Source organism: Takifugu flavidus, chromosome 17, assembly GCF_003711565.1.
Source record: "Takifugu flavidus isolate HTHZ2018 chromosome 17, ASM371156v2, whole genome shotgun sequence".
Classification (NCBI taxonomy): domain Eukaryota; kingdom Metazoa; phylum Chordata; class Actinopteri; order Tetraodontiformes; family Tetraodontidae; genus Takifugu; species Takifugu flavidus.
This window is the reverse complement of record NC_079536.1, coordinates 2,943,831-2,967,835: the sequence shown is the minus strand read 5'-3', so window position 1 is coordinate 2,967,835 and position 24,005 is coordinate 2,943,831. Positions and strand designations below refer to the sequence as shown.

Here is a 24,005-nt window from a genome sequence, read left to right as displayed (position 1 = left end):
ATTATTATTGTTCTCATGAATGCGGCTGCTTATGAGCTTTTTGGGCTGCGCTTAAAACCATTTTTGGTTGCGAGTGAGCGCTCTGCGAACACATACACGATCTTTGGGCGAACGTGACGTCGCGCGACGGCAGGCAGGAATCCCACGGTTTTTTTTTTTCTCTCGATCTGGGCTGGTGGATGTTTGAGCCAAAGAGAAGGCAGAGAGAAGGGTCGCTCTGCGGGGAGATGTAAAGATGGCAGAGCTACAAATGTTGTTAGAGGAAGAGATTCCGGCCGGCAAGAGAGCGCTTGTGGAGAGTTACCAAAACCTGACCAGGGTAGCGGACTACTGCGAGAACAATTATGTCCAGGTAAGAAGGGTTAGCCGCCCCGCCGCGCTGCGTTCAGGCTCCTTTTTTGTGCCGGATTGAATGGATGTTGGGACAGGAAATGTGGATAAAGGAACCGAGCGCGGCTGTGGAATAAACATCTCCGCCCTAAACTCGGTGTGCAGCAACACTGTGAACAGGGCTTCTACCACCGCGGGACATTTAGGCAGCTTTTCACCTTTATTCCGCTTCCACGGAGGGTGTGTCTACTTTTTAATATTACGCTGGGTCGGTTCGAAACTGCTGCTGCTCGCTCCGGGTGTCGTTGCAGCCTCCCCCTCAACAACTTTTTCGCCGCTGAGAATGCTTTAGCTCGATCAGAAATTCTATTTAACACACCCGAAAGGAAACTTTTGGGAGCTTTAGTTGAAACGCACCGCGCTGAAGATATAAGTCAATTATGTTCCAAGTCATTAAACGCACCATTTATTAGCAGAAAAGCAGTTTAGGTCCCCGCTGGGACGTTCTGGGTCATTACTGGGGATGTAAAGTGTCTGCATTATAGATCTGCTGATAAAGCAGATGTTGTAATGCCGGTGGATGCTCACACATTCCCCCCCAATCATTTAACCTCACATTCATTTGCTGTATGTGCGTGGAAGATGTGAAATCATTCAGCCAAAGAAGCAGATGGAAGAGCGTAAAGTCATGTGTAGTTGCTCCATAAAGTCCTGAGTGGACGTCTTCTTGTTGACTGAGCTTGTTTTCACCTTTACGAGGCTTAACTTCTGTTTTCCATTGAGGTTTCCAGGTGGTAAAGTGGCTGGTTTGGCAGTAAGTCTGCAAACCTTGCGTTATCTCTAAGATGGTGACCCAGCTCCTGCAGGGTGGGAAACAGCCGGAGCCTCCGAGAAACAGACTGACAGATAGAAAAACCCTGAGAAAAGAGGCATTTTTCCCCAGCCAGAAGACAGCCCACCATATCTGCCGCGGAGGGTGTGTCTTCTCCAGCTGGACTCCCACAGGACTTCCTGTAATTTTGCCTTTCACGTCCTCGGGTGTTCTGGAATTCTGAGGTTCTGGAGCGGCCGGGCCATCGATGGCATGGTGGTTCAGATCAGGTGGAATTTATGGGGTTTTCCCCTGTTGTGGACGCTGTTTACGCCGGCCGTCCAGCATCAGACAGACTGATTTCCCTCGATGAGATAATGCTAAGATGTAACGTCTGCTAAATTGGGATTTTCAGGGTTTTCCTGGCTCGGAATGAGTCTTCGAAAGGATTACTCACAAAGTTTTCTTAGTCCTTCCCTTGGATTTTTTTTTTTGTCCTTGATGATTTAACTTGTCCTGCTGATGTCCAGTTCCTCATTTAACTTCTCCCTTTACTATTTTAACCCTCAAATTTGGTCCGACTTCTCGGATCCGGTTTTTTTTTCCTAGTTTCATTTAACTTTTCTGTCATTTTGCCCTTTTTTGCCCTTTTCAAAGTATTGCAAAACTCGCCACGGTTCGTTTCGCTAACGCGGTCCAGTGCGAACCGTCGTTCGTCGTTCACACATCGAGGCGTATCTCCACATCAGAAACGACCACAAATGTTGGCGCTGAGGGCGTAGGTGGAGGGACCACGCTGCGCTAAAACTCCCAAATTACTAGCTGCCGCATTCCCACGTGCTTTTCCTGATCCCCAAAAGCATAAATCTCAAGTGCGTGTGGAAAAGGAGCGAGTCCTCTCCAGCGAATCCCCTCAATGTTGTCGGTGACAGACGAGTCAAGCAGCTATTTTCATCAATTTGCCCAAAACGGGATGTAAAATGTACAAAAAAAAAAGAGTCCCCAGCAGATTAGCCTTTGATGCCTTCTCGTGTCCATAATGACGGAAATGTGGCGTGTTTGGCTCCAGGAATAGCATCATTAGGGACTCGGAGCCTCTGCGGAGACTCGGGCTTAATGAGATCTAAAGTGTGAGACGCTCCAGTTGTCGTTTTCACACAGGGAAGGGTGACGTTCACGCACCGCCCTGCACAACTGAAGGGTCTCGAACCCTCTGGAAGGTTTGCTTCTGGATTTGCATCACTCTGGAAGCGTCAGGCTGCCGGTGCACATTCCCACAAAAGTGCACGCCGCCGAGCTCGTGCCGACGTGCCTCGGCTTGACTCTCCGCTCCGCCCTCGCGTCAGCATTCCCATCTTAAAGGATTCGGCGGATGGTTGGGGAGCCGACGGGGCTGGAGCAGATGGTGAAACCGGACAGATCACCGCTTCCTCCTGGCTGGATGGTGTCGCTCACCCAGGGTGTGTTTAACCACGTGTGCGCACGTTTCCTCTCTGTTCCACTGAAACCGAAGGCTTCGGAGGCTGGGAATGCCTTCTCTCCCTGACAGGAAGTGGTCAGAAAAGTCAGGTGAAGGTCACATAAGGCGTGTGACCTCATGCATATGTAAAATGGGGTGTGTGTTTTTAAAGCAAGGACAAATGCAAAGCAGCCACCTGGAAATGTTAGCCGGACCTGCTGAAGGACGCCAGGGGCATTAATAATGAGGCAACACTGTAATTAACAAAGTTAATTGAACAAAAAGTTAACACTGTGATAGGCAGGTCTGACCCTGCCATGTTGATCATTAATCCGCTGGTCAAAAAAACCTAACACTCTAATTATTTCATCTGAAGTGGTGCAGAGTAAGTTTAGCTGGAGGTTCTTACTCACAGGAAGCTAACGCAGGTATTCTGACAGCATTGAAAGAGGAAGTCGCAGGAAGGAGCTCGGAGGGGGTCCAGTTTGAGGTGTTAAAGCCAACCCCCAAAACGAAACCGTTAGTGCGAATCGATCTAAAAAGCTGGTTGGTATGAAAAGGAAACAGCCCTGTTGTCACAAAGGTTGTTAATGCTGGCAGCGGGTTAGCCGTGTTAGCGTTAGCTGTCCCAGGAGGACCAGAGGTTCTCTTCTGGACAGCAGCAGGAAGCAGTATTGTTCTTTGGTCTAACGAAGTTCTTACGTGTGCTTGTATTTCCTGTCTTCCTCCACTGGTACTGGTAGGTCACTCTGGAATGGTACTGAAGTATAGAACCAGACTTTCTCCCTGTTGCCGAGTCACTGCGAAAAGGTCATTTAGTTCCCTTTGTTGTTCTTCACTGACGGGCTGAAGGAATTTTTAATTGTGTTGGAAAGTCCTTCAAGGTCAGACAGACCTTCTGGCCCCCAGTCAGCCTCCATCTGCCCCGAGGAGACCTGGATTCACACATGAAGGGTTCAGACTTTGCTTTTGGAGAGATTAAAGGTGATTCGGCAGCTTTGCCTCGTTCATTCTTTGTTTTTTAAATCGTTTCATTTACAGGCGCTCTGTTTTTGTTAGCAGAATGACAATAAAACAACCGACTATGTAGAAATTTGATGATTTATAGGGTTGTGAGGAATCTTCAGACCTTCCACTTGGCTTTTTAAATAGTTACTCTGCTTTAATGATCAAAGAACTCCATCATTAGTGCACATAAAAGCACACTACTGTAAGTTCTTGGCTAGATCCTGTTAGAGAAGAGGCTCAGCAGTCCCGTTAGCCTTCAAACATGAGGCGGATTACGCCGGACTGTCCAGGTGGGTTTCCGTTCGGGCCGCTGCTCCCTGACACTCCAGAGTTCACCAGCAGCCCTCCAAGGTTCGTGGACGTGTGACATGTTGGAATTCCAAACATTCCAGCAGGTTGTGTTTATTTTCTTTGCCGCCGGAGCTTTTCCCCCCCTCCCAGAGCGTAAATGTGCTCCTCGGCCCTCTGGATCCCCGGAGACGCTGCGTTGTTGTCGGGTTACGACAAACGGGAGGGAAGTTCACGATGACGAAGGGTCGATCTTCCTGTGAATCCTCTCGGGGAGTCGGGAGGATCCTCTTTTTGTCTCTTTCCAGGCTTCTGGGTGGAGGGGGGGGCATGAGCTGGAGCTTTCCTCCTGACCACAGCGTGAGGGTTGCCTCCGCTCTTCCTCTGAGCCTCCAACATCGCCAGACTCCCGCTGTCATCGAGCGTTTGATTCTGGGGGCTCGCGGACCCTCCCAGCTACACACACTCTTCTGAACGTGCTGACAGCCTGTATGTGGCTGCCTGGATCCTTTACGGCTTCCTTCAGTCATTACTCATCCCAGAAATATGAGCTGAAGTGGCCCCAGGAGCTCCAAAGCTCCCTGTTTGTCCCCCCTCCTCCTCTTCGGTGCTGTTATTTACCTTCTGGGGCTTCGTGCAGCTCACATCTGTCACAAAACCATCCCATAAGGTGCTATTTTGCGTCCACGTGCTCACTTTTTGTTGCGTTTGTCGCAGTTTTGACCTTCTGCGACTGTATCAGTTCCCGCGCACAGTTTGGCCTCACTATCGAGCTCTTGTCCCAGCAAGAACCTTGAACATTTGGCTGCTTATCTCTCGCTCCTTTTAACGGCCTTACAGCTGTTGCTTCATCCCCCCCCACGCCGCACACTGACGACCTTCTGGTCGGAGCCCTCTGGAGGAATCTCTCCTCCTTCCCCGGGCTCTTCTCTCCGACCGCAGCTGCTGCTCTGATCCTCCGAAAGAAACGGCGCTAACGCTCTCGCCTCCTGGCCCGGGTGGAGCTAACGGAGGGAGGCGGCCCCCCAGGTCAGCAGCCTCTAGCCCTGGGACTGCTGCTGGATGACTGAAGTGCTGCTGCGGGGGATCCGTCGCCCAACAGGCGTCGGCAATGTGTCGGCCCATAATCACTAGTCGTCGTCACCCCCCCATCCCCAAACACACAGTGGCAAACCTGTTATCAGCGCCCAGGGTTCCCCCCCCCCAGGCTGGCGGATTCGGGACTGCTTGGGAGGACTGGCAGACATCAAACGGGCCGGGTCGGTCTGCAGCCTGTTGGGTGTGTGAGCTCGTCATTACTGCCGTTTGTCTGGTTTTGCCACTTTTAATCTCGTCCTAACTGTCGGGTTGTTTTTCCTTGGAAAGGCGGGGGAGGAATGCATCATGGGTAATGTAGGGAAGGAGCTTCCTAGGAACAACTTGTGAGGGGCAGAAGAGCTTTTATAACGTTATAACGTGTAACGCTCTGTAAACAAAAGCTCTTTACTGCAGCGGTGACCCGAAACAAACTTTATCTTTTATTTTATTTGTTTATAACTACAAGGCGGACGGATTCTCTAAGTCATGTTTTAAGTTTATAAAAAGTATTGTTATGAGCCAGCAGTGTTTTGAGCTGACATTCACAAAATCCAGTACAAATATCCACTGAGGACCCGGTTCCAAGCCCTGGTCTGTTGACGGGAGTGCAGTGGGACACTGACAGTAACCGGGCCTCCGTCTTTCCCCCCCCAGGCTCAGGACAAGAGGGCGGCACTGGAGGAGACCAAGGCCTACACCACCCAGTCCCTGGCCAGTGTGGCCTACCAGATCAACGCCTTAGCCAACAACGTGCTGCAGCTGCTGGACATCCAGGCCTCGCAGCTGCGGCGCATGGAGTCCTCCATCAACCACATCTCCCAGGTTAGACACACACACACACACGCACACTGTACAGCTGCTACCCCACATTTACCACTTCTCTTTTCACGTTCACACAGATTTTCTCATTTGTAAATGGATCAGGGCCCAGTAGTTCCCTTTTGGTTTAACTGCTCGACCACATCATGGAAATGAATCTTTTTTTTTTTGTTTTAAATGTTGCAACCTTGTAAATGAAGGTTTTCACCCTCCTGGAATGTTTCCAAGGCCACCTAACACACCTCTGGTGACGAGGGATGCTGGGTTCATCTTTGTGTTTTGTCAGGTTTTTTCTTTTTTGCTGCGTTCTCTTCTGACGGAGGTTGATGGAAAATTCCTCTCGGGTAAACCGAAGGTCAGATTGTTCAGTCTGGCGACGCGAGGCTGGTGGCGTTGGGATGGAGGGACGGCGGGAGGAGACGGTACACTGATTACGGCAAAAAAGAAGAATCAAACTCCTCCAGGTCTTAGATTCAACATCCTGACAGACGGCATTTAGCCAAGGCCGCGGTCACGAAGACATCGCAGTCGGCTGCGGTCACCATGACAACCCAGAGTCTGAAAACCTATAGAAGATGAGGAGAATTTAATACTCTTCTCAAATTGTCATATTTAATACTTGTTTTCGAGTCCCTTTTGAGTGCTCCTGCCTCTGGGAAACAGGTCATGGACAGGTTGGTCCTCTGATTGTGTTTCATATGAAGCATCTGTGATATTAAAACCTCACCATCTTCCAGGTGAATCCAGTCAAACCTTGAGCAGGTGGAACCCTAACAACAGGCTGGAGAACCTGGACTGTTCACTTTTTGCCCGTTTTTACAGTGTTATTGAGAGGAGAGGACTTTGCCTCAGTGTAAACACGTTCTATCCCCCCGTTCGCGGCTGCTCTTTGCTCTCTCTTGTCTTCTTCATGGGAAATTCCGCCGTCTCTATTTATCCCCCCTCCTGAGTCCTTTGCGTTGCCACGGTGAAGATAAACTTAAGGTCAGCTGATGGTTGGTGAAGTTCCCCATCACTTTCAGACTTCTCTTTACCAGCTACAGGGAAACCGAACCCAGATTTGCAGCAGTTTGTGTGGATTTTTCCTTCTTTTATTAACTGTGCAGAAGTTGCCCTTTAAAGACGCCGCCACACACGCCATCTCTGGGCGTGAGATAACCAGGGCTTCCTGCAGCTGGACGCTGATAAAAGAAGGTCGTACTGCAACAAATGTGACCCATTTAGTGCCGGAAACATCCATGAAATCATCCCAGCAGTTTCTGTTTCTGTCCCCAGCTTTCCTCCCCATCCATAAGCAGCTCTGGGACGCGTCGCTCCTCCATTTAAACATCAGCCAGTTCGGTCAGACGCTGCCTGGCGTCAGCGCTCCTCTCCCGCTGGTTTTCCACACAATCTGGGGGTTCGGGCTGTGGTCAGGGTGTGTCGCCTTGAGGCTGCCGGGGATCTGGCGCATCCTTAAATAGCAGACTTTTGTATGACGGAGCAATCTCATATTTACACACGCTCGCCGTCGGGACTGGGGTTACGCAACTGTTGCACACAGATCCAACAAAATGCTGCACTTTTTTATTAAACAGCGGTGATGTTCTGAAATGTGCAGGGCGTCATGTGGTGCACGTAAAGCGCTGCAACGCAGCCGCGAGGAAGCGTTATGCAACACCAGAGCAAATCTCCAGACGGACGCGTTCCGCTTTTGTTTGGCCGCCGTAGCTTCTGAGCGTTTGCACAAAGGACGCGCGCAGCGTTAAACCATATTGAAACCAGCGCAGTTGAAAGCTAGCGCCAAAGAAAATGCAAGGACGGGTGGATACTAAGGTTCAGGCGAGCACGTTTGTGTCGCCAGATCTGACCCCGATAGCGGCTGCTGCGTCGCCGGGCTTCTGAATTGTGGAAGAGAGTCGCTCGCTGGGCTTCCACCTTGTGTGGGGTGTGAAGTGGGTGCTAAGAGGCTGCAGACAGGAGGCTCTTTGTCTGTCTGGCTGAACAACATGTCTCACACACCCCAGCAGAGAGGGAGGAAGTGAGTGTGGCTCTCACTTTTCATCTGCCAAAAAAGTGTGTGAAAGTCTTTTCTAAATCAGGACATAATAGAGATAAGAATCTGATTGGCTGGCGAGTCCAGGCCTCGTTTCATGTGCTGCCGGATCTACTTTTTCTCACCCCGGCAGAAACGGGCGTCCGCGCCTCCTCCAAAAAGCTTCTTCGTCTTCCACAAATCAGCAGATCTGAAATGAGACGGAACCATGACTGAGGATGAACACGCTGGCGTTGGCCGTGCACGTGGTCCCTTTCCCCGGCCGTCACAGCAGCAACGTGCAACAGTTGGTTCAAGCGCGTGGTTTCGACAGGAGCTGCTGTTATTCCCACACCTGGTCACATGACTCGGCGCCGCTCCTGTCCAGAGCGCCATTAGGTGTCTTCTCGGCGCGACGCCCGTTGATTCATCCGGTTCATTTTCATTCCTGACATCATTCCTCGGCTGTGTGGTTGCACGAGCGTGTTTGCAGTGCTGTGATGAGCACACACACACACACACACACACACACACACACACACACTCAGAGTAGGGTCATGCCTGCTGCAGCAGTGGCTTTTTGACCTCCCCTCGAGGAAGAATGGCGTCCATCCAAACAGGAAATGGCGGCTTGTCGTCCTCTCTGTGTGTCTGTGGGAGATCCTTGTGTTTCCTGCTTCTCTACTTCTGTCTTATTTGTTCAGTATCGTTCCATTTTCCCTCTGTCTTTGCTTAATTTCATGCGTTTCACTCTGGAATTGAAATGAGGCAGATATCAGAAGTTCTGACCCTCGCTGGTCTTTATTATATACGACAGATGTGGCTGCAGATGTGGATTTTATTCAGCGAGTCTGATGAAGCCGCTGGTTTTCTCACTGGAATCATCTCCTTCAGTCGTCCTGAACCTGAGGAGTGTGGATATTATGGGATTGTTTTTAATCCCACAGAAGGTTTTCCAGTGTCTGGAGTGCAGCAAAGATGAGATGATCTCAGCTCAGATCCAAGAGCGCCACACATGATGACACATATGATGACATAGTTCAGCAGTGTCGCGCTCGTCTGGTCCGGTTAGCCACACGTGCACGCTGGTATGTTGGGCGTGTTCGTCCGCTGGCAGGACTTACTCCGGGTTTTTGCTCGCCGGAGTAAAGGCACTGCGGATTATTTTGTTTGTGCTTATCGAGCGTTTTTAACCTTCCCCAGTTGCTCCGCGGGAGTGACGCCAGCTTCATCAGGCACGTTTCAGTTCTCATTTTACCCTCTTCAGTCTCGGAAAATCCTGTTTAGCTTCAAAAACCCCACAGCGACGCGTTTATGCTGATGTTTGTGAATGTTGCAATCAGCGATAAGCCCCGCCTCCTCCCATTATGGCCTCCCTCCGGCCAAAATAAAACCCAGAAAGTGCTCCATAAATACTTCTGCCATAGCAGCCGATGGACCGAAAAGGTTTATTTTTAGATCGGTTAAGTCATAATCTGTGAACCAATGCTGTAAAAACAGAAACATCATGTCAAGAGTGTTTGGACTTCATGGCAACCAGTCCGCTGACTCACTGGTGTCCCAGTATGAGACGAACTCAGACATTCCAAAGTGAGTGAGATGTGATTCTTACCCGCCCCCCACCGTCTTAATGCAGCCTGCTGGCAGAAGTCAAGATTTAGATTCTCAAACTAATCTCAGAGATGGGTTTGGTGCTGTGGAGTTGGATTGATGGTCCAGTTTAAGATAATGGGACCAATGAGGAGGACGGCAGCAAGATGCAAAATCCCTAAAGCCTGTAACCGGTGGATTAGCCAGAAAGGCCGGAACCAAACCCTCTGTTGCTGCAGTCACATAAAAAAAAGGGGCTTTAGAAGTTACAGACGCCTCAGTGGTGACGGAACAATACAGATGAGATGAGCTAGCAAGAGCCTGGCTGAGCAGCACCGCCTCTGTCTCCAAATGTTGGGAAGGAACGGAGCGGGTCAGACTCTAAACACCAGAATCTTCCTCTCTGCTCAGATCTGTGTGTGTGTGTGTGTGTGTGTGTGTGTGTGTCAGGACTGTTTAATGATCTTAGAGCGCCGGCCATCGGATTAGAGGAACGCTCTCAGCGGGGGTGTAGCTGCCTGAAGGTTTTGGGCTCCAGTGTTCTGCCCGTTGGTCAGCACCTCCGTAACCTGCGCGAGCTATTAGTTCTTCTCTTGAGGAGGAGATGAGGTCCTGCTCCTCACTTCGCCTCCCATCACGCCGCCGCTGACCGACGTCGTTCGAACACCCCATCACTGCTTTTGTTGGACCGTTTTACCGCCTGTCTGGGATGGCGGCGGAGTCCTCCCTCAGTCAGGCTGAGAGGGCAAATGGACGCTGAAAGGGGCCGATTGGACCGTGGCCCACTTGTTTCTAGGCCACCGTAATCTATGACATCATCGCCACTTATGAAATTAAGACCTTATCTCGGAGCTGCACAGGGGAGCTCGTATTTGGTGCCGCGGAATACGGCAGGTTCTTTTAAACATTAACAGTCTGTCCTGTTCTGGCGGCTCAGATCGACGGCTTAATGCGAACAGACGCAACACGGAACAGAAGGGATTGGTTCTCTTCGTGGGGGAGAATTTATGTCCAAGAAACTTTGAAATATTGATTCTGTTTTTGGTGTTGCGAACGTTCCCCCTGTTACGCGTCACAAGCTAATTCCGTAGCGCTCGTTATCATCCAGAACTGTCCGATGGGGTTGGTCCCCTTCTGTGTTTTCCATCCATCAAGTCTTGCCGTGCCACACAAAGAGACCGAACTTGGTCCGGTTGCACATCACAGTGGAATAAAGGGGGTTCTTTGTTAGCGCTGGTCACTGATTTGTGAGGACCCTTGTTTTGACTGGACCACCCTCAGCAGCGTTTGATCGCTGCAGCAGCTGTTGGAGTGGCGACATCCTGGTGATAGCCGGCCAGCTAATATGCTAGTAGCAGTGTCCACTATGCTGATGTATAAAAGGTTAATAGGAGTAGTTGATGCTAGCCTAGTAGCGGTCGCTTCTGTGCTTATTTTAGAAAGCTTTTTTTTAAAGCTTCCTGTTTCTTTTTTCATTTCCAGTCTGAAACCCTCACGCTTCCAGTTCACCTAATGTTTATAGTCCCACCACGATCGATTTTATTAGTGCGGATCGGCTGTAAAATGATTATGATGTCTGATGAAAAGCGCAGCCGCATGATTTAATCAAACCCTGTTAAGCTGCTTTATGACGCGTTCATCCCCTCCCGGCGGTCCCGGCGGTCCCGAGCCTCCGCCGCGCGTTTCCACCGGATCGATGGCTCACGACGCCTCACGACGCCTCCTTCTCTTCCAGACCGTGGACATCCATAAAGAGAAGGTGGCCAGGAGGGAGATCGGGATCCTGACCACCAACAAGAGCACGCTGAGGACCCATAAGATCATCGCTCCGCCCAACATGGAGCGTCCCGTCAGGTACATCAGGAAGCCCATCGACTACAACGTGCTGGACGACGTCGGCCACGGAGTCAAGGTGATCATTTTGGGTGTTTCTCTGCGTTCCACAGAAACGGGCGGCGCCGTCCTCTCCCCACGCTCGGCGAGGTCTAGTTCGCCTCCCTTCCCCCTCCTCTCTTTCTTGCCAGAGGTTTTCCCGTCTCCCTCTTCTTTTCTCCCTCCAAGACTTTTGTGCTGATTCCCTTTCATCTTCAGAACCCCCCCCCCCCCCCCCCCCCCGGACCCTACAGGAATATGTCTGTGTGGGTCGGTGGCAACGGGTTGGGGGTGGAGCTGAACAAAAAAAAAAAAGTGGTTACATCACGCAGCTTCCGGAAAGCCGCCCCAGTCTTGGAGTGGGAATGAGGAGTTTTTTAAATGTATCTTTTTACAGGCACTCGGGCCCGTTCGGCTGCTTAATCTCGTTTGCTGGTTATTCTGATCTTTTGCAGAGGGACGCGGGGGTGGGGGGGGGGGGGCGTCAAATTAGATTCAGAGTTCATTTTCCCATCAAGGAGGGGCGGATTTCCTCTTGATGAACTCCCCCAAGTAAAAACATGGCGGATCCAAGCGCGGCGCGCTCCATTAGGGCTCGCTTTAGAGGTCACTGGGTCGCCCTGATAGTGGCGGTAATGACATCATTTCCTGCTGGCCACAGGCCCCATCGAGCGCTCGCTGCCGCACCAATCAGCCAATCAATTTCAGCTCTCAGACAGATTGGATTAGACACCCGGCGTTATCAGCCTGGATCGTCACTCTCCGTTTACAGTGAGAATTACGCCGGAGACATGGATACAGGATGCTGCTAGCTTCGCCTTTGGCGTCTCAACCCCCCCCCCCCCCCCCCCCCCCCACACACACACACACACACACACACACACACACACACTTTTCTCTGTGACATAATTGATCTGCCCTGAGCAGCATAGACGGCCGTTTAAATGAATTTTATGGCAAATTTGTGAGGAAACTCGCATTTTCAACTCTTCCTCGTCTGTGAATTAGCGGCTAACTGCAGCTAGCTGCTTTAAATTGCTGGGATTTCATGACATCATCAGTAAAGAAACCTTTACAGAAACTTTAATGTTTGCAGAGCTTCAGACATTTATTTTAAGAACACTGCTTTCTGCTCTTTTCTCCCTGTTTGAATCAATACTGCATTTGGGAATTCACTGATGGGAAGACACACACACACATATACACACATTCTTCTGATCTACTACAGCAGATCACAGCCCAGTCAGTGGATCAATGCTCGACATCGAAGCCTCATATTCATGGATTATTATTATTTATGGATGATTTAGAGAGGGGAATCGATAGATTACGGGTATTAGATTCCTCCTGTCGACCCGGCCTCGTTGTTGCTTTCACACAATGTTCCCTTCAGACACCAAGTGGAGACGTTTTTAAATCGATTCTGGATTCAACACATCCGAGGCGAGGTTAAATTTTAAAAAGAGAGAGATTACGAAGTTCATCCAGGGAGTAATCTCATATAAGTAATTTAATTCTCATAACGGTCTGATCGGGATGTTCCCGCTCTGATGTGTTTTAGCTTTAACGAGATTTATCTTTTTGTGTCTAATCCAGTCAGCGGGGAGTCAGAATCTCGTTCGGAGTTCGATCTTCGTCGGTGACGGTGGCGCAGCGCTATTAGCGTTAGCTTTAGTGACGCTAAAAGAGTGTCCACTGAAGCACTGCCGTGGACGGCACGTCTTCTTCCGCCGCCAGACGTGTTCCCCGGCGACGCTGGACTAATCTTTGAGCTGACAGGCGCGTCTAAGACTGATGGATCGCGCTGCCCCACATTTTCACCCCACCGCTCGACGTGCTAAGCCATTTTTTTGGACCTGATGACACCCTTAAGCTGAACCTGTCTGCCCGTAATTTAATTTGGACCTTGCCCAAGCTGCGACGGTGCGGTTTATGGTGGATAGAGGAATGTAGCCTAGATTGTGGAGTGAATTCCCACCATTTCCAGCAGCGCTGAAGGTCAGAACTGACCCCTGTTGTGTTTTTGTCCTGCTAAGGCCACTGGGGAAGCTGCATTATAGATGAGCCACTTGACTCTGCAGATGTCAGACCTCGCCGCTCCGGAGCTCCCCGGATACCAGCGAACACGCTATTATTTTTTTAAAACACTGGCAGTAATGTGATCACCTGGAACTGTTTCCTCTCCTATGTGCAGCCAACACACTGAACAAGTCTCCGGGCTGCCGCCGTGCAAAGGTCTTTAGATTACGCAATAGCCGCGTGTTTCTGGGCGCGGTTCCGGGTGTCGCTTGAATATCGACCCGCTGTAAATGACATGATTTCGTCTTTGCCGCGCGAGCCTGTACTTTGCCTTTTACTGACTCTCCTGTGTTGTTTTTCTCCCCTTTGCCCACATAAGTGGCTAAAAGCCAAGGTAAGCCTGCCGCATCACATGACCCCTCTCAACGTAATCAATTATTGACAGATGTGTCCAACTTTCACTCACCCCCCCATACGTGTAGTGTGTCATTTTCCATATCTTCCCTGTTAGCAGACTTGTCCGCATAGCCTCGAACACTTAGACAACTGTGTCACATCTGTTGTGTCATTTCACTTCCTGTCATGTCGTCCATAAATGTCCTGTACGTCATTAGAAACCGCTATAGGCTTCCCAGACCAATATTTCATACAATTAAGCAATTTTGTTGGCCCAGTCTGGTGGTCAGGGCAGAAAGGTGGATTCTGGGCGGCCTATAGCGTCTGTTTGTGTAGCGTTTTGTCGTTCTTCTGCAGGGATCTGATGGTTCTTTTTCCCAACCACAGCAGCACGGGAACAATCAGGCGATCCGAGCCGGAACGCTGTCCAGGACCAACCCGCCGACGCAGAAGCCACCGAGTCCTCCCATGTCAGGACGCGGCACGCTGGGGTGAGACGAAGGGGCGCGTCGCATTCGCGTAGCTTTACCGTGCAGCGCGACATAAAACAACACCGCTAACACGCCCCAGGACGCCGTCTCCAGCGAGGCCAGCAAAAAGCAACGATGGTGAAAATGGAACTGACGTCTGGGAGCGTTTATCTGCTCATGCGGGGCAGATCTGGCGTCTAACGAGCCCGCATTAATTCCACGTGTGAATCCAGCTGAGTAAACTGAAACTGTGATTTACGCCGCTCCGCTGAACGCAGCCCGGTCTTGTCTCTCCAACCTCTGCCGCTGCAGACGCAACACGCACTTCAAGACCCTGGAGCCGGTGAAGCCGCCCACGGTGCCCAACGACTACATGACGAGCCCCGCCCGGCTGGGCAGCCAGCACGGGCAGCAGCACAGCCCCGGGCGCACGGCGTCGCTCAACCAGAGGCAGCGAACACACAGGTACACCTGCTGGTGCTCACACCTCCAGGCTGCTCAAACGCTACCGTAACGTTTCCAGGCAACCTGTTTTACCCACCCCACCCCCCCTTCTTTGTTCCATCTTGTTTGACTCGGCATTTATTCTACAGCTTGAGGGTCAATATATGTGTAATAACTAGTGAAACTAAACCTAACTTTAATATTCAAGCACACTTTGTGGATTGGAAATAAAAAAAGGAAATCTGAAAAAGGCTGAAACATGTTAAATATTTAATACTTAATTAATTCTACCCTCTCCCGCCCGCCTGGAACGCAGCACCCAGTTTTAATCACGTCAGCTTCACGTCTGTTTGTAACAGAACTGCTCATCTCCAGTCTGTGTTGGGTGTTGAAGGTCTGTCCCAGGATGTGCCTGGCTCTATATACGGTAGAGAATAAACAAGCCCAAGCAGCTTCATAAGCTAAAAAAGCTTCTTCTAATAACTGCAAAGCCTGTAAATATTTAATTCCTGCCTGTTCCTTCAGGCTCTCTGTCTTTTGTCGACCGTGTCGCCACATCCGAACAGATCCGTGCTTTAACTTGGACCCGCTAACACGCTCACACCGTCTTCAGCTTTAGCTGCTGTTGCTTTAGCATCAATATGGGATCGTTCGTATCTAAAGCCAGCTCAGTTAGAGAGGTGAGGGACAGATTCTCAGTTTGGGTTACAAAATCAGACAGATTTTAATTTTCATGAAACAAAGTGGGTCAGAATTAAGTTAACTTTTCCTATTTCCATGAACGTAGCTCGGGGCTACTTTTTGAGCTTCTGTTTTTTTTTTAACTTTTTGTCCTTTTATAAGCTTAGCTGTTTTCCAAAGTGCTGACTGAGGCTGAATAAATGAGCTTTTTCATTCCGCACCGAGCAGGTTGAAACAGAGAGGGATGGAGAAGAGATAAATGGGGTTAGCGAAGGAACAGGCAAGTTTTATCGGGATTAGAATGGATAAATCGAGGCGCACACGGACGGGGGAGGGAGGCTCGGGGTCGACTTCAAACAAAACAGGGATGACATGATGTTGTTTGGCCTCTGAGGCCAGCGACAGCCCCCAGCGGGTCGACCCCTGCTGTGCCTGGCGTGGCCCAGGGGCTCCGCTGACACCAATCTGAGAGGTGAAGAACTGGGGAATCACTTTCCCGGCGAAGGGGAGGAGGCCGAGGGAGAGGATCAGTTGGAAAGCAGGCATGAAAGGGAGAAAGGAGGAGGGTGAGCGACGGGACTGGCAGAGGATCAAGGCCAACCAGGGAGGGAGAGCGAGGGAGGGGGGTCAGACGAGGGTTGAGACAGCTCTCGGTAGTTTCATTACTGCCTTTAACCTGACAAAAGTACGACTTTTAAACCCGGGAACCCCGGAACATGAATATCAGCGTGACATAATCACATGGTGTCTCCTGCCGTTCGGGTCTGAACAGTTTAAAGTGACGCCCGTCTCTCTCTCTCTCTCAGTGGCAGCAGCGGGGGGAGCAGCAGCAGGGAGAACAGCGGCAGCAGCGGGATTGGCATTCCCATCGCCGTGCCGACACCATCCATCCCCAACGCTGGCGCAGGTGAGCACCAGGCCATATTTCCACACGTCTGCCTTTAAAACAGGACATTCTAACGTACGACGCGTCCACGCCGGCGTTCAGCCTCGCCGGAGGTGTAAATATCTGATGGAAAGACGTCGCTACACGAGCTTATGTTTACCAGACGGGGATTATGGAGCCCATTGTGTCCTAAGCACAGCTGATTCTCTGTCCTCCTGTGTAAATAGGCCAGGCTGGAGCAGCAAAGCATGTATCTCTGCACACAGTAGTAGGACACAACACACACACACACACACACACACACACACACACACACCACTCAGACGGCTCTATTTAAGTTCTGGAGCTAAAGAAACATTCAGGTTTTGTCGCACCTCGGTGTCAGCAGCTCAGTGCTGCGACTACTGTACCGTACTGTGCTTGTCACTATGGAAACGCCCAGTTTATGCTCCCACCACGCAGCATCGCTCCTCACACACCCTCTAAAAGGGGTCTTGAGTGGAGTGGTGATGTAATGGGGAGGTTGTTCAGCAGTCACTAATGTAGACGCTCCTTTCAGTCCCATTCATGCCCGCTCCTCCGGGGGCTCCCCCACCTCCTCCTCCTCCTCCTCCTCCTCCTCCTCCTATGGATGGGTTTGTTCCACCTCCTCCTCCACTACCATCGTCTCTAGGTGAGCCCGTACAGCCGCTGCGGCCGCTCCGACGCTTCGTGGTGGAAATTCACCAATGGGAACGTGGGTCAGAGTCTGTTGGCACGGAAGGCAAGAGGGTTGTTCCTGTCGCCATGACGGCATCACAGCCAAAAAGTTGTGCATATTTGCTTTAAGTTTAATCCAAAGAGAAGCACAAATGTGGAAAAACCTAATGTGACGTCGATCCTTTTGCTGGAAGTGCGAACAGGCCTAATCTGTCCTGGAGCTTTGACAGGTCCTATACTGGAAGGTTGGTGGTGGGACTCGCGTCTCTTCTCTTTCAGAATGATCTGATCTGTGGATAAAGACATTATCATTTACAGCCTGATTCGCATGTGTTACTTCCTGTGAATTATTCTCTTAATATTGCACAACTTGAAGCTTCTACAGTTGCTGAGAAATGGAAAATTTCAGCCATTTTGTAAGAATCAAAATGTTGATTTAAGACTTTTTTTTACCCAAAATTTTTAAATAACTCAAGGATTTACATGCAGTCCCCACAAAGATAGAAAGGCCAGCCCAGTTTATCCCGACAGACCACAGGAAGATACGGTCACATGTTCCAAGGCTCCGCCCACCCTGGCCTGTGACAGGAAATAGTTTTCCTCTTATCTTCCTCGGCGTTTACTCATCCACACATAGCATCTGTGAACAAATAGTCGCGTGTGCTTTAATTTTCCTGTTTTTCACAGGCTTGTTTGGGTTTTTTTTTTTTTTTTTTTTTTTAGCCTTTTTGTTCCAAAATAACAGAAAAAGAGCCGTTTTCCCCCATTTGTTCTGCTGAAACAGGAAGGGCGACTGTGTTCCCTGGCTCTCCTCCCTCTGCTAAATAAATCAGTTCTAATTCGTCCTCACATGCAGGATTTATTGAGATGACCTTTCTGGGAGTGGTTCAACTCTCCGTCGTGAATCTACAGCCTGTTTGACTTCCTCAGCTCGCCCGCTTCCTATTTTAATTTACTGTCTGTGCACACGTGGCGCTAATCACTTTTTAAGAGCTTGCTGCATCTGTTACGACCTCGCTCATTCATGTTCCGGGCGCTTTCCTCCCTTCTCTCTCCTTCCTTCCTCCCTCTCTTCTCCGGGTGCTTCTAGTGGTGGCCCCCGGGCCCGGTCCAGGCCCCGCCCCAATGTCCCAGTTTGGAACCATCTCGCGGCAGATTTCGCGGCACAACCCCTCCAACTCCTCGGTGTCTATGGTCTCGGCCACAGGCACCTACCGCCGGGCGCCGTCGGTCACCTCGCAGTCGTCCATCCATCAGCAGCATCAGCAGCAGCAGCAGCAGCAGCAGCAGCAGCAGCAGCCTCATGTTAACGGCGGCGCCCCCGTGTATGGTCAGAACTCAAGTAAGGTCCTCCTGCCTCCATTCAACCATCCTCAGACTAGATCAGACTCACCTTTGGAGACGTTCTGCTCTGAAGGTTGAGATTAACGCACCTTTGGGCGAAACAGCGCCTCCCCGTGGCCGTTATCAGCCCCGTCAGAGCCGTGATTGACGGAAACCACGCATAATCCGGGGTTTATCCTCTGGCCTCTAGTGATCCTCGGAATACCACGTGAACTCTGATCACACTCCCGGATGTCAGCGGACGTCTGTGCAGCTGCAGACAGCTGAATGAATTAATCTGCTGGTTTTTGCTGCAGTCCGACCATTTTATTCCTCTTTCAAAGATTCAAATCTGTGGAATCTAAACGGGCTTCTGCTGACCAGCAGATTAATTAGCGAACATCCAGCTGCGCAACACTTGTAACTGCTCTGTTGGGGTTCTGTGACTCCGTCTCTATGTTACCGGCCACTGACGGGCTTTGTTTCTCTGCTGCTCTCTCTCTCCGCCCGCCGGCTCTCAGTGTCCGCCGCTCCTCCTCCTCCTCCCCCAATGCCCCAGCTGACTCCACAGATACCTCTGACTGGCTTTGTGGCCAGAATGCAGGAGAGCAGTAAGTGAAGAAGCAGAACCAGCATGCATTGTTCTCCTTCATTCCCTTCTCTAATGTTGAGACAGTAGCTTCCTGTTCCGTCCTGGAGAGATTAAACCCGTTTAGTGCAGAGATTGGGTTTTTGCATCATCTCGGGGGGGGGGGGGGGTTTGGGAGGTGACTGTCGTCGCAGCACTGCAGAGTTAAGGTGAAAAATGATGTTTAAAGGTGAATCAAGGTCTGTCTGCTGCCCCCTGCTGGTTCGAAACTTAAGGTAAGTGTTTGAGGCCTCGCATGAATGCAACTTTATGTTCTGTGGCCATTGTGCTTGTATTTATGGGAAAGGACCAGTTCGATGAACGCCCCCCAGTTTATGATGCTGTCAAAGTCAAATAATTGGATTAGCATAAATCACCACTTTAAAGTTTTAGCTTGTTTCTGCATAACTTCTGAGCTTTGGTAGTGAAACAAGTTCCACACACTCTCCTGCATGTCTTTTATCCATTTGAGGGGGTTAATAATACACACGATCAATGATTTCAGTCTTTACAGACGACCATTGGTTATCAGCCATGGTCATGTGATCATTACTTGGCACATTTGCATTTTTCTGCATATAAATTTACCAGTTTTAGTCTATAATTGTTTAATGTCTGTTGACTCATTCACAATGGTGATGAAATAATTGATCATTTGATGCATTGTTACGCCCCCCGATCAATAATCACCCTGCATGACTCCTCCGCCCGCCTTTGATCTCTCCTTTGATGTTTCCAGGTTTCTCACTCCCTGCCTGTTCTATAGTTGCAGACAGCCCAGCTCCTCCCCCTCCTCCACCGCCAGAAGAAATCCCCATGTTCGACGAGTCTCCTCCCCCGCCGCCGCCGCCTCCCGTCGATTACGAGGAAGAGGACGGCGCCGTGGTGCAGTACAACGACCCTTACGCGGACGGAGACCCGCAGTGGGCGCCGACCAACTACATCGAGAAAGGTTTGTTTGACGTCCCTCCGGAGGGAAAAAACCGACCATTAGTTGGCCGCCGCCCTCAAACGTCTCCGTGTTTAGTGGTGGCCATCTACGACTACGCCAAGGACAAGGACGACGAGCTGAGCTTCATGGAGGGGGCCATCATCTACGTGGTCAAGAAGAACGACGACGGCTGGTTCGAGGGCGTCTGCAACGGCGTCACCGGGCTGTTCCCCGGCAACTACGTGGAGAGCATCATGCACTACGCCGACTGAGGGGAGCTCGCAGTGACAGTACGGTCTATTTATTCGGTCATGTCGTAACGCCTCCCCGGGAGCGTTGGCCGCGGCGTACCGTTGCCATGACGACCTTCTCAAAGTTTAAAAAAAAAAAAGTCTTTAGTTTATTCTGGTGTCGTTGGGGTGGATGGGAACAGTTGCGGAACGCGTGTGTGTGTTGCTGAGAAGGATACGACATTAGCGACACACACACAAAAACATTACTAGATAAAAATGTTAATATCATGTTTAAAAATCAATCATTTGATGTGTTTGTCCTTTCCAGCCAGGTTTCTTTTCCTCCCTCCTTGATTCAATAAGGAAAAACTCTGGTCGGCCTGTTCGTTTTTACATTTTTATATCACGCCGACTGAAGCATGCAAAATTAGTAATGGCTGTGGAACTTTATCGCCTTCCATGTTTGTAAATGCCTGAAGTTTCAATTCCAATCTGCAAGTTTGGCTTTTTTAAAATGTTCTTCCCACTCTAAAAATCAAGTCACGTCACTGTTGCGTTAAGGGAATGCTAACCCATAATTAACTAACTGCAGTACCTCCAGTGGCCGCCAGGCTGCAACTTTAGGTCTCGCTCAGGACTTGTTTTGTTTCGTTGGCCCTCAAACACATCAAACAAGCTAGTTTTTAAACTTTTTGGACCATTTGCGGCTAATTCCTTTGATATTATGCTTCAGTATTTTATAGTAAAAATTGTTCCGGCTCGATTTCACGTCTTCCTGTCCGCCCTTCATTTGTACATATGTGTTGATTGAAAAAAAAAATATGTACAGTCTTTTATAATAAACAATTCTATGTACAACAGGCAGGTGTGGTTGCTTCAGAGAAAGGAGACGTGCATTAAATTAGAAAAACAAATAGCAGGTTTATTAAACATGATGTTAAGGCTTTGGTTGGTACAAAGCACAGATCCTGCAACTGTCAAATCAAAGACGAGTCTGACGCGTGGACGGATCACGAAGCAGCAAACACACACACACACACACACACAGACGACGGTCTCTGTTCTGCTGGAGTCGCAGGTCGTTGCGACGCCGCCGCGGCTCGGAGCTAGCGCATGATGGCTCTGGAGTCTGCGGAGGCGGTCGCGGTTACAGTACGATTTTGTTGAGTCAGCCATGTGAATAATCCCCCCCCCCCCAAAATGATGAGTTGCCCTGAAACCTGCCCGAGTTTCTTCCACCTCATGTTATTTACATCTCAGTGTCGAGAGCCGTGAACCTTCGGAGGGGGGAGACCCCGAGTGTTTGATCGCGCGATCTTCCCGTCCTCGGAGGCCTCTCCCTGTCCGACCTGCGCGGTTGCCGCGGCGCCCAGCCGGAGCCTCACTTGTCTCTGGCGAGCACCATCTCGGTGAGCCTGATGAGGGCGTCCCTCTCCGCCGACGGCCTCAGCAGGCTGATGTGCCGGATGGCTTCTTGGCAGTAGCGTTGGGCCAGGTAGTTGGTCTGTTCCACGCCGTCGCTCTGCAACAGGAAGTGGAATGTAACCCGGAGGGTCCGGCTGCAAACGGCCCGCCGCGTTCCCATTGGTCGTACCTGGAGGACGTACTCCCAGGCCCGGTCGACGTCTCCTTTGGAGCTGAACCGCCTCATGATCATGGCGTGGAGCTCGGGAAACTGCAAAGGCAGAGAGCTTCAGGAACAGAGCTCGTCTGACGGATGGAGATTGGAGTCTCACCTGTTGGCAGGCAAAAAGGACCGGCCCGGTGGCCAAGCCCAGCCTGAGGTCGGCGGCCGAGGGCTTCCCCAGCTGACTGGCTCCTGAGGTGAAGTCCAGGACGTCGTCCACCAACTGCAGGAAGATGAACGCTGGATCACTGCAGCACCTGCAGCACAGGTGCGATGTGACGAGTGCACTACCTGAAAGGCGATGCCCACGTTCTTTCCATACTGGAAGGCTATTTCCTGGACTTCCGGGTCAGAGTTCACCAGAATGGAGACCTTGGATGGAAGAAGAGGTCAGCACAAACACCAGCGCAGACCGTCCTCCTCCAGCGGGCTCAATGGTCTGGAGAAGGAACGTACATACTGCTTTGCAACTGTTGGCGATGAGGCTCGCCGTCTTCTTGAAGGTTTTCTCCAGGTAGTGTTTGAAGCGCTCGTTCTCGTTCTCCTTGGATCCCAGCTGCATGAATTCCCCTGAAAGCACAACACAGACGGCTGGAAGCACAAGTCCCGGCGGTCCCCCCCCCCCCCCCCCCGACCGTGGTGGCGGCTGAGAGCACGGTACCTCGCACCAGGTCCTCGATCACCTGCGACAGCACCTTCACCACCGTGATGTTGCCGATCCGAGCCAAGGCCATGGAGGCGGCGGACAGGATGAAGTCTCCAGCCAGGATGGCCTGAAAGACGGAAGATTATCCCGCGGGTCCTTCTCAGGGGAACAGGAAGTGTTCACGCACCTTCTTTTCACCCCAAATTTCGTTGATGGTCGTCTTTCCCCTGCGCCTGTCCGACCCGTCTATGACGTCATCGTGCACCAGGCTGGCGGTGTGGATCATCTCTGAGATCATGGCGATGGCGCGCTGCCCGGGCAGCAAGTCGCTGCGGAGGTCAAAGGTCATTTGCTTGGGGATCATCAAAAGGTGTGCCGGTTTTTTCATAAAAGGTCATTTTGGGGCCAGATTTACCCAGATCTGTTGCTGTGGATGTTGAGCGCCCGGGCCATCAGGACCACTATCATGGGTCGGATGGCTTTGCCCTTCCCATCAAAGTAGTAGTCACACAGGAACTTTAACTCCTCCTTGGAGACGAACAGCTCCTGTCAGAGACACAGGGAATAAACTACCAAACTACCATGTAAGGGGGTGACAGGGGCCTGAAGACGCACCTTTCTGATGTCATCATAAAGGCTTTTTAAGTCCTTCTGGGCCAATGTGAAGGGGTCCTTCAGCTTTGCATCGCTGTGCAGGTTCCTGCAGCTGTAGCACCGAGGTGAGGAGCCCAAAAACTGCCTGCTTAGAAAACACAAACACTGCTCAGCAAGCTAATTATGCAGACATTTAGAGCATTTCTGTCTCACCTGAAGAATAACGTAGTCGGGATTGAACCTTTTGGCTTTATCGGCGTCGACAGCTTGGCTTGCCGACCCTGAAAACACGTTTATCTCTTTAGAAAGTGTAGAAAGAGACAATTTTATTCTACCATTTACACTGGTCAGCTTGAATACTGCTTTACACCTTTCTTATTTAATGTTTGAGTACAAGTCAGCACCTCAATTTCATTTTAAAACAAAAGGTAAGGAAACAGCACAATGTGTTACTGATTAAACGGTTATTAAATTGTGGTGACACTCAGCACAGAACGACTCAATAAAAAATGAATGGGTTTTAAAGGTCAACTGGAGTAGTTAGATTTAAAATGGACAGCGAATAAACTGTGGGCAGATCTTGTTTTATTTCCCCAGTAATCTGACCCGGTCTTGACCTTAAAGCCTGCTGAGCTCTCCACAGGCAACCGCGCCTGAAATAACTCCCGAGCAATTATTATGAATTAAAAAACAGAAACCTGGAAGGCAAGTGTGAGCAGTACACGCGTAAAGCAGAGGAGGTAATAAACCAGCGTGCAGCAGCAGGCTCGCCGGTGCTGTTTGACCTTCCAGAGTTTGACAGGACTTCCTGTCCCGTCTACACCCGGAAAACTCACCTCACTGTGCGACCAAGATCTCCGAGACGTCCGCCCCAAGCAGGACGCCGAGGCGGACGAAGGTCTGCTAAAGCACCACGCCGTTTCAAATAAACTCGTACAGGTAAAGCTCGTACCCGAACGCCGGCACTGCCCCCACCACGGAACCGCCATATTCCCCCGGAACGTGCATCAAGTCAGGTTATATATTAGAACGGAACCGGAAATGAAGAAAGCCGTCGCCTGATGATGACGTGGAGCGAGAAAGCTGAGAGCGTTATAAATTTAATCTAAACTATATATTTTTATTTATAGCATTTCCTGTTACTATAAGACCCGCTGTTA

The 24,005-nt window shown here is 50.5% G+C and overlaps 2 protein-coding genes across 17 annotated transcripts; one reads left to right on the top strand and one right to left on the bottom strand.

The window, feature by feature from the left end:
• The first annotated feature begins 109 nt into the window (after positions 1-109).
• Positions 110-20,838, top strand: abi1a (abl-interactor 1a). Of its 16 annotated transcripts, none has more exons than XM_057013583.1 (12): positions 110-352; positions 5,628-5,795; positions 11,132-11,308; positions 13,667-13,681; positions 14,074-14,174; positions 14,466-14,618; positions 16,085-16,185; positions 16,724-16,837; positions 17,954-18,205; positions 18,708-18,797; positions 19,581-19,766; positions 19,842-20,838. In XM_057013583.1, the coding sequence occupies exons 1-12, from the start codon at positions 236-238 to the stop codon at positions 20,015-20,017; spliced, it is 1,650 nt and encodes a 549-aa protein (XP_056869563.1). In that variant the 5' UTR covers positions 110-235; the 3' UTR covers positions 20,018-20,838. The 16 variants fall into 16 exon arrangements, with proteins under 16 accessions (XP_056869563.1, XP_056869562.1, XP_056869565.1 ...); XM_057013582.1 differs by having other exon boundaries at positions 14,071-14,174; XM_057013585.1 differs by lacking the exon at positions 13,667-13,681.
• Positions 20,839-20,874: 36 nt separating this feature from the next.
• On the bottom strand, positions 20,875-23,864 carry pdss1 (prenyl (decaprenyl) diphosphate synthase, subunit 1). Its single transcript, XM_057013602.1, has 11 exons — positions 23,682-23,864; positions 23,059-23,126; positions 22,867-22,990; positions 22,667-22,797; positions 22,439-22,580; positions 22,267-22,378; positions 22,066-22,175; positions 21,897-21,977; positions 21,715-21,828; positions 21,573-21,653; positions 20,875-21,500 (listed from the first exon to the last, which is right to left on the bottom strand). The coding sequence occupies exons 1-11, from the start codon at positions 23,832-23,834 to the stop codon at positions 21,360-21,362; spliced, it is 1,257 nt and encodes a 418-aa protein (XP_056869582.1). The 5' UTR covers positions 23,835-23,864; the 3' UTR covers positions 20,875-21,359.
• Between the last annotated feature and the right edge of the window lie 141 nt (positions 23,865-24,005).